This window comes from Dipodomys ordii, unplaced genomic scaffold (genome assembly GCF_000151885.1).
Source record: "Dipodomys ordii isolate 6190 unplaced genomic scaffold, Dord_2.0 Scaffold259, whole genome shotgun sequence".
Lineage (NCBI taxonomy): Eukaryota > Metazoa > Chordata > Mammalia > Rodentia > Heteromyidae > Dipodomys > Dipodomys ordii.
The window spans coordinates 625,679-635,799 of NW_012267475.1; the positions used below are offsets into that span (position 1 = coordinate 625,679).

General features: G+C 35.7%; 1 protein-coding gene across 1 annotated transcript in view; it reads left to right on the top strand.

Annotated features, from left to right (window-relative positions):
• The window catches only part of Parg (poly (ADP-ribose) glycohydrolase), a 115,829-nt gene that overhangs the window by 13,647 nt on the left and 92,061 nt on the right, over window positions 1–10,121 (top strand). Inside the window, exons 5-7 of the mRNA XM_013036193.1 lie at window positions 1,681–1,803; window positions 1,910–1,993; window positions 6,770–6,844. Of these exons, the coding sequence (XP_012891647.1) occupies window positions 1,681–1,803; window positions 1,910–1,993; window positions 6,770–6,844 (282 nt within the window). The remainder of the gene's footprint in view (window positions 1–1,680; window positions 1,804–1,909; window positions 1,994–6,769; window positions 6,845–10,121) is intronic.

Genomic DNA, 10,121 nt, shown 5'->3' on the forward strand with positions numbered 1-10,121 from the left:
ACAAAAAAAAAAAAAAAAAAAAAGAATCACTTTGAACTGTTCACTTCATACCTGTAATTCTAGCTGCTTGGCAGGCTAAGAATGGGATGGTCTTTGGCCAGACTGGACATACGCACAGCAGACCCATAATGGCATATACCTGTCATCCTCACAACATGAGAAATAAGATTCTGGCTCCAGGCCAGCACAGGCAGAGAAGTGTATGAGACTTCCATCTCAACAGAAAAGGCTAAACATGGTGGTGCAGGCCTGCCATTGTGGCTGCAATAGAAAGCAGAATATAGAAAGATCACAGGCCATGCACTTGGGCAGGAAGTAAGATTTTTCCATCTCAAAAATAAGCCAATACAGGCTGGGCATTGGTGGCTCATGCCTATAATCATAGCTATTCAGGAGGCTGAGATCTGAGGATTGTGATTTGAAGCCAGCTTGGGCAAGAAAGTCCATGATTCTCTTATCTCCAATTAACCACCAGAAAACTGGAAGTAGCTCAAAGTTACAGTACTAGTCTTGAGCAAAATAGTTCAGTTACAGTGCCCAGGCCCTGAGTTCAAGTCCCACATCCAACAAAAATAAGTAAAAATAAATAAACATAAACAATGCCAAAAAAGTACTGGAGTTGTGGCTCATCAGTAGAGTCTTGCCTAGCAAGTATAAGGTCCTAAATTCAAACCTCATTGCAGCCTTTCTCCTTGCCAAAAATATAAATTATTCTTCCCATATGATTATCCATGATCTAAGGAAGCCTTTAGGGATGGGGCCACTTTATCTGTTTAAAAAGTGGAAGAAGACAAAAATAACATTACAGAGCAAATTTTATTTGGAGTAGAACCGGATAGAGTCCTTCTTGGTTCACACTGAGATTTTTTTTTCTTACAAATCACTTTACCATGGTTTAGAGGCAAACCTAGGATTGAGGAGTTTCTCATAACTTGTATGTAAGGGGGATACGAGAGCAGGGAACGGGAAAGTGGGTAGGGAGGAGAGAGGGAAACAGGACTTGGATTTTTTGTTTTGTTTTGTTTTTGTCAATTGTGGGGCTTGAACTTAGGGCTGGACGTTATCCCTGAGCTCTTTTTGCTCAGTGCTAGAGCTCTACCACTTTGAGTCACTTGCAGTTTTTTGGTGGTTAATTGGAGGTAAGAGTCTTATGGACTTTCCTGCCTTGCTGGCTTTGAACTACGATCCTCAGATCTCAGCCTCCTAAGTAGCTAGAAGTACAGGTGTGAGCCACTGGAGCCTGCTAGAAACGAGACTCTGAGTATGTAACACAAGGATTTCCTTTTCTGTTCCAATATCCATGTCTAACTGTCACCTATCAATCAGTAAGAGAATCTATAGAATGGGATGACACTTGAAATCAGAGTACAGGCCCTGTAGGACCAAGAGAATGAAAATACTTTCAAAAATAATGTTTAAGTGGGTCTAAGGGTTGTAGGGGGGATGATGTGACTTGGAGTCAGTGGCATTAGGGAGACAGGTAGGATATTGCTGGTAGGAATTCAGGCCCAGCAGCTAGATGGAGTGAATTAGAATGCACAAGATATGGTGACTTGGAAACTGAGAGGAATTGAGTGTGGCAATTTAGGGTATTTGCTTTGGTTGCATTGTTTGCATTATATTATAGAAGAAAGTTAATTTTTGTGCACTTAGCATTTTCCTGTTTACCCTCTATTTCAGGTAGATCTTTTGCGAACAGGAGAGGTTCCCAAACCTTTTCCAACACATTATAAAGATTTGTGGGATAACAAGCATGTTAAAATGCCTTGTTCTGAGCAAAACTTGTACCCTGTGGAAGATGAGGTAAGACAAATTCCTGAAACATGGTTTAGTACATGATTGTTTGGCTTTTTATTCTATCATACAAACTCAGAATAGTTTAACTGTGCTTTTCTTTTTTTTTTCTAAGAATGGTGAGCGAACTGCAGGTAGCAGATGGGAGCTCATTCAGACTGCACTTCTCAACAAATTCACTCGACCCCAAAACCTAAAGGTGTGTTCTTTTATCAGTCTTGTCTCTCATAGATAGCTTTTAGGGATGGGTCTTCTATTTCTTGCCTTAAGGAAGAGGCAAGACATGTTTTTAAAATTATTAAATAGAATAACAACATTCTTTGTATGCAGAGTGCTTGCTTCCTGGCTGAAGGAAGGGTCCTTAGAGACCTTCTTGGTTTCTACTCCATCATTGGGAACTGAGCAGAACAACTGAGAGTTGTAAATGACTTGCCTGGAGCCACACAGAATAATTTGGAGAACCAGGAATAAGACCTCTGTTTCTTGATTCCCTGTCCAATTTCCTTCAGTCTAAGCTTCTCTTTTATTTTTTATTTTAAAATTATCATGCTTCTGAAATGTATTTAAAAGGAAATCAGGAAAGAATTATGACTCCAGCAGTATTTGCCTCAAGGGAAGCTGAGCTTTCCTGATAATTAAAATATACATTAAGTTTGCTTTTATTTCTTTTAATGTAGCTTTAGCACTTTAATTATTAATCTTATAAGATTGGCAATAATTTACATTTTGATTTTTTATTTCATTTACTATTCTAAGGCAATCATTAGTAATACCTAAAATATGCATGAACATATTTATATTACAGGAAAACTGTAGCTATAGAGACTTTTAACTTTTATAAATATAAACAGTGACAGGATTTTCTATACTTCATGAAAATGGGTTTCATTTTCTTTCAGAGACTTAATTTGTTGTGGACAGTTTCAAGGGTTCATAATGTTTTCCACCAAATTATTTTTAAACTTTCTCTCGGTTTTCATAGCTTCTGGGCTTTTTTCTCTTTCTTTCTTAACATGAAAAATATAGGTATGTTATATAGTAATCTATTTGGAGAATTTAACTTCTTGCAAATAGTATTTTTCACTCTTGTAATAGACTTAAAAAAAACTGACTCCTTTTAGAGAGCAAGGTCTACACATGCTTCTAATCCTAGTCACTTGGTAGGTGGAAATAGGAAATGGGTGGTTTGAGGCTAGTTTGAGCTAAGTTACTGAGACCTCCATCCCAACAATTAGCCAGGCATAATGATGTAAGTTTGGAATCCCAACCATATGGGAATTTTAAGTAGGAGGAATGTAGTCTGAGGTCAGTTCCCAGAGAAGAACAAAAGACTCTACTTCACATACACCCCTCCACCGAAAAAGTAATAACTAAAGCAAAAAAAGGACTGTAGGCAGTGCTCAAGTTTTAGAACACCTGCCTAGTAAGCTTGAGGCACTGAGTTTAAATTCTAGCACTAATAAAAATAAAGTAAATAGTAATTTGAGTTGGATGCTAATGGTTTATGCCTCTAATCCTAGCTCCTCAGGAGGCTGAGGTCTCAGGATCATGTTTGAAGCCAACCTGAGCAGAAAAGTCTGTGAGACTCTTATTTCTAATTAATCACCAAAAAGTCTGAAGTAGAGCTGTGGCTCATGTGGCAGAGTGCTAGCCTTGAGCACAAAAGTTCAGGGACAGCACTCATGCACTGAGTTCAGGCCCCAGGGCTAATACCAAAATTTTTTTTTAATAGTAATTTGATTTGTAACTAGAAAAAACTATAAAGGTCTACCAGTTCATGTTAATTACGTATGTGCAAACAGAACTAAATCTAAACACCTGATGAGTTATAGTGCTTATATAGGAATAGCAACTTAATTTTTTCCATTGTTCCATTTTAAGCATAATGAACAATTTGTGTTTATGACCACCGTGGAAACTTTGTCAGCATACCACTAATCCAAAGACCCAAATAGTATATACAGGATTTAAGAAGAAAAAAAATACTGTACACAGGAAAAAATCATCTGTTTACTCCAGGGGAGTAAGCAATTATAGGTGGTTGATGGATGTTGATGAATGCAAAGATAGAATCTTTATGCAGAATATCAACTTATAAATAAATACCATAGTGACTATGTTAGCATTTGACATACCCATAACTGTGGTGTATTCTAGGATTGCTGACTCTTTTCTTTTTAACTGTTTAAAGTATTCAACTTTGTTTCTGCAGTTCGTATTTTAGACTTTGTTTTCAAAACCCCAAATTATACACTTAAATACACAGTAGCAGGATGCCTAAGACACTATCCAGCCTCCATTTGTAGGGAGTGTCTTACATTCTTTATGGTCTTCTGAGTGGGCTGTTAAGAATTTTCATTTTTTTTCCTTCAAACATAAGCAGAATAATTATTACATTTCAAATTACAGACTTCTACCTTTTAGCAATTCCTTAGTGCACCCTGGTGATATTAGGAAAGGGCCATTGTTTTAATGTGCATTTCCTATTCTTTATCGTATGACAGATTCAACAGAACTGTAATCCACTGAGACTTTTATGTGCTTATAGTAATTTTTTCCATTTTGAAAGAATGCTGCAAGGGAAGAAGGGAAAAACATTAAAGCACTTGGTTGAATATAATGATGAATAGTGATGGAATATAATGATCTTCTTGCTGTAGATATACTTGCTATTTATTGATGGATTTGGAGGAATTAGAGAGTTTCAAAGTTTAAAAAATGAAAAGTCCTCTAAGACATATTATCATGCATATTGAACTCTTTAGCAGATGATAGCTAAGAATATAATTTAGCATCCAGTTTTTTTAATGTCAGAGGTTTGAATACTACAGTGAAATAAATGTTGTCAGCCTTCTGCAGGTTCTTCATCATTAGATTCAACCAACATATTTGAAAACAAAATTCTAGCATGGAACTGTACATACATAGACTTTTTTCCTTTCATTTTTAAACAGCAAAGTATCACTTTTTTGTGTATATGCTGTCCTGAGGCTTGAACTCAGGACTTGGGTGCTGTCCCTGAGCATTTTCACTCAAGGCTAGTGCTCTACCATTTGAGTCACAACTCTGTTTATGCCTTTGGGGGGTGGGGGATGGCAGTTAATTAGAGATAAGAGTTTAATTAACTCTCTCCTGTCCTGGCTAGCTTCAAACCACAATCCTTAGATCTGAGTTTTCTGAGAAGCTATGATTTATGAGTGTGAACTGTCAGCGCCCTACTACAGTATGGTAACATTTATATTTAGGAGGATATGTATATTATATGTAGATCTGATGCCAGCCTGTATATAAGACTGAACATCTTCAGATTATTATTTATTATTATATATTATTACATTATATTATCCTCAGATAATTATGAACCAATCCCCAACATGAGGGATAATGCTAATTATAAAATCCCAGTAAGGAATTAGAGAATAAATATTGTTTTTCCCCATATCAACATTAAGGAATAATTAATAAGCATTTCTTTTAAGCAAATACTTTGGTGCATTTTGACATTTGCATCTATCTTCTGCAATCCCTATTATAGTCAAAATATAAGACATTTCTGTAAACCTGAAGATTCATTCCATTGTGGTTGCTACTCTGGCTTTAGACAACTAGTTTGCTCTTTCACTATAGATCAGTTGACACTTTATATAAATAGAGTTTTATAGTGTGTATTTATAGTGTTTGAAGATGAGATTCATAGAACCTTTTCTTGTTTTATTATTAGTGCTTTTGTTTTCTGTAGGCCCTTGAATGTCCCATGATTCCAAGTAAATACTATGTGTGTTTTGTTGGCTTACATTTTGTAGGAAGTTCTTCAGCAGTGTATTGATTTTGTTTTTGTGGTGCTTGGGATCAGCATCATGGCCTGGTACATGCATTCTACCACTGGGCTACCTACATCCAAGAGTGCTGGTTATTTGGGAGACTTGTGGTAGTAATTTAACACAGTGTTTTTCAGACTTGTACCTCCTTCAGTAAAAAAAAATGTGTTTATACTAATATAGTCATTTATAAGTTCTACACATTTATTTGTTATTTTTAATAAATTGTAATTATAATGATAAATAATAGCTTTTTCTCCACAGCTAATAGATTGCCTTATGTGTAACTGACTCTAGAAGCCAGGTTTGTATCTCTTCAGTAAAAAGTTACACCAGCAGATGGCGTAGTTTTTTCAGCTTTTCATCCCATGTAGTAATATAACTTGTATGAATTGCTGGGGGAAGATAACCATTTATATATAGCTTATAAAAGTAGCCAATAGTAAAGGGAAAAGACCATTTTATACTTTAAAATACTATTTCTCCATATTTTTCCATTATTGCCTTTATTGCAGATGCAAACACTCTTTTCTAATCTCATCTCCCTGGAGTGAGATTTTAGTACTACAGATATACTATATCTGTGTGCTGTCACACATATATAATGTATGTATATATGTGTGTATATACACATTTATATACACACATCATACTGTAACCATTTCATGGATTGTAATCTCTAGAGTTTATTTTTTATGAACCAAGATCCAAATCTTGCCCCTTTGGAATATAACACCCATATTGAGAATGCATGCTTTAGGGAAATTATGTTTTTCTCCTATTATTTGACCTTTCTAATCTCATTTTTCTTAATAAATTAATGTACATTCTGTTCATCTATACCTCCTGATGGGGAGTAGCTAATGGCAAAAAGCAGCTTTTTTAATATTAAGAAGTTTACCTAAGCCATGCACTGGTGGCTCACGCCTATAATCCTAACTACTCAGGAGGCTGAGATTGGAGGATCTCGGTGCAGAGTCAGCCTGGGAAGAAAAATCCATGAGGCTCTCATCTCCAATAAACTATTTAGAGAAGGCCAGAAGTGGCACTGCAGCTCCAAGTGGTAGACCACTAGCCTTGAACACAAAGAAACAAAATTATTCACAGATAATTTACAGGACTCTTATCATGAAGTCTTGTTTCTGCTTTTTCTGTAGGATGCTATTCTGAAATACAATGTGGCATATTCCAAAAAATGGGACTTTACAGCTTTGGTTGACTTCTGGGATAAGGTAATAGTATGCATATTTCTTTAACTATGAAATAAAACCTTGTAAGTTTAAGAAAAATATCTGTAATTTTTCTACATGTAACATAATCATATTTTATTTCCATGGATGTTCTGGTTTTTATGTTTGTTTTCCTTCTTTCCTGGGCTCCCCAAAAAGGCTTAGAATCAGATCTTTGTGATTGTAGCACTCTATAGTTTGAGCAACATCCTAATCTTTTTTGTTTTTGTAGTTTGTTTTTCAATGGCGCCTTCTATCTTTATCTTTCACTAAGCATCACCTCTGTCCAACAACTTGCTAGGGATTGAACTCTGTGACTTGTGCTTGCTTCAAAAGCATCCTACCACTTGAGCCATGCCCTCAGCCCAGATTTCATTTTCTCATAATACCCATTTTCTGTTTTATTGTATAACATTATTAGCATTATCCACAATATTCTGTGATAAAATTATTTCTGCTCCTATTCAAACTAGGTTACATCCTGTTTTAACTTAATTACACTATAATAACTTGTTATATATGGGTATGTATTTTATACGTCCACATAGATACATAGTTAGATATATTCCCATATTTATTTTTTGAATGGAAACAGATTTTAATTCTAAAATAAGGATGGTTTATAACTGTAATAACATTCTTAAAATTAACAATGCTTCTATACTATATTTAATACTTCGGTGTCTAGTCAGTTGCCTTTATGATACTATAAATATATTTTATGGTAGTTTTTTTTTCCAAAATAGGATTTAATCACAGAAATTGTCTGGATGACTATAGCAGTTTGAATTTTTCTAATCATTTCCCTTTTGTTACACTAAACTAATGTTACTCCTGTTTCTCTTCACTATGAAGGTTAGATCTATAAGGCTTAGTTAAATTGTTTCAAGATTTTTGGTAAAAACCTTGGGGTGTTGTGTGGTTCATATTGCCCTATGTCAAGAGGAACATGACATCTGATGCACTGTTAAGGGCACTAGATTTAATCATTTGGAAAAATACAGTCAATTCTGCTTTCATGCCACATCTTTAAAATCATTGTGCTATGCAAAATTACACAATATAAGTCACAAAACTTACAGTAAAATGGGGTAGAAGGTCAACATTCAGGAGTTTTGTTAATGATAACTTAAAAATGCATATTAAAGCATCATAGTTTTACATATGGGAAATGGCACTTAAACTTGGAAAAGAGCTGTGGCTTGCCTGTGGAAGTGGGCATTGGGAGGGTGTCAGCCTGTGGGCTCTTAGGAGGTAATGGTAGAAGGATCTCATGAATTGAATGTAAGTCCAGTACCAGATACAGATGGCTGTAGCCCATCACACAATTGGTACTTTGTAATAGCCTAGAAATGTTCATTGTGTACGTGTGTGCATTTGATTGGCCCATCGGGGTACATTTTTCTGTACTTGGTGTTTTTTCTATACACAATTGTATATAATCATAATGTAATTGCATTATGCTCAAGGCATTCCCTGGTTTATCATTTATATTGGAAAGCATTTTTCAAAACAAATATTATATCAAGATTGATTGATAGGGTAATTTGTGCCTTCTCTCTCTTGTTTCTTTCGTTCTTCTTTATCTTCAAATGCTTGTACAAGTGGGTTACATCTTAACCTCCTGATGTATGTGTCTAGTACATCTTGATCATTCTTACTTCTTCTTCCTGGAGTTCTCTATCATGTTTCCTATTTCCTTCCCCCTGGAGTCCAGTCACTTTTCCTACTTCCTTTTGTACATATGTACATTGAATATTATGACTGTATTTGTCCCTGATTCCCTTTTCCATTCATCCATTCTCCCGCTCCCCGCTTTTTCTCCCAGTTAGCATAAGCCCTTTGAAATCCACAAAATATATTGATTATTTTTCCTTTTTTTAATTGAATAGTATGCTGTTCTTTTTTTTTTTTTTGTCGGTCGTGGGGCTTGAACTCTGGGCCTGGGCGCTGTCCCTGAGCCCTTTTACTCAAGGCTGGTGCTCTACCACTTGAGCCACAGGTCCAGTTCCCACATAGCCTTAGTAGTTCCAAAATCCAAGTTGTTCAAAATCCAAGTCCAGCATCTCGGAACTCAGGACAAACTGAGCTGAGACTCCCTATAAAACTTAAAAGAACAAGTTATAGACAGGTACCAGTAGTTGATGCCTATCTATAATTCTAGCTACTCAGGAGGCTGAGATCTAGCTGATTGCAGTTAGTGGCCATCCTGGGCAAAAAAAGTCTATGAGACTCCATCTCTGAAATAATTCTGTTGCCACAACCTGAAGGAAACCTTTCCAACTCACCAGATAAAATAAATTTCTAGAACAAGTTCTCATAATACCATGAACTCCTCACTCATCGAATGTTATAGTTTTTATATGTTTTATGTGATGATTCTCTGCAGTGTAGTGGTGACATGTTGTGAAAGGGATAAACCTTACAAACATCTTCATTGAAGAGCCAAATACAATGCCTACATATTGTGTGATTCCATTTTTATTAAATGTCCGGAATGATCAAAGTCAAAAGCTTTTATAATTTAAAATGCCTTTCCTCAGAGATCTACTTAACGGAGGTTGGGACAAATAGGGAGAAAATGATGGAATGTGTGATCAAGATGCTTTGAATTCAAACCTCTTTATACAACTACTTAATGTTTTACTTAATACTACTATAATAGCTGAGTTTATATACAAACACATTTATGTGTACTTATGCATATATATGCATGTACATATGTATGTAAAAGGTTCTGTCTTAAATATTCCAAATACAAAATTTAATTGGTACTTATCTTCAAAAACTTTAGACCTAATGAGGAAAGGAGAAATAAGTGTATGTTAGTATGATAATGATAACACAATGAAATGAAACTGCTTGGAAGAGATAAGAAGACATAGCATATAGCGAGGCATTTAGGAATGAAAGTGAATTTATTGTTGTTAAGGATGTAAGACTTCCAGCATGTCTAGTGTGTAGGTAATGTTTTAAGAGGGTTAGTATAGTTACCTTGATTCTGTGTCCAGTGAAAGATTTCAGGTATAACTGGAACTGTAGTAAAAGGAATAGTTTATTAGAAAAGAAACATACTTTCAGAAGTAAAAGTGAGTTATCTCAGAAGTAGAAATCTAGAGGGACCCCTAGTTCCACCCCTAGCTCCGGCACTTAGTGAGTGTATCAAGTCCCTCCCCAAGCCCAGTCCAAAGGGAGTTACTGACATGAAAGTTGTACAAGATTTAGAAGTTTCAAGAATCACTTTGAGCCGGGCGCTGGTGGCTCACGCCTGTAATCCTAG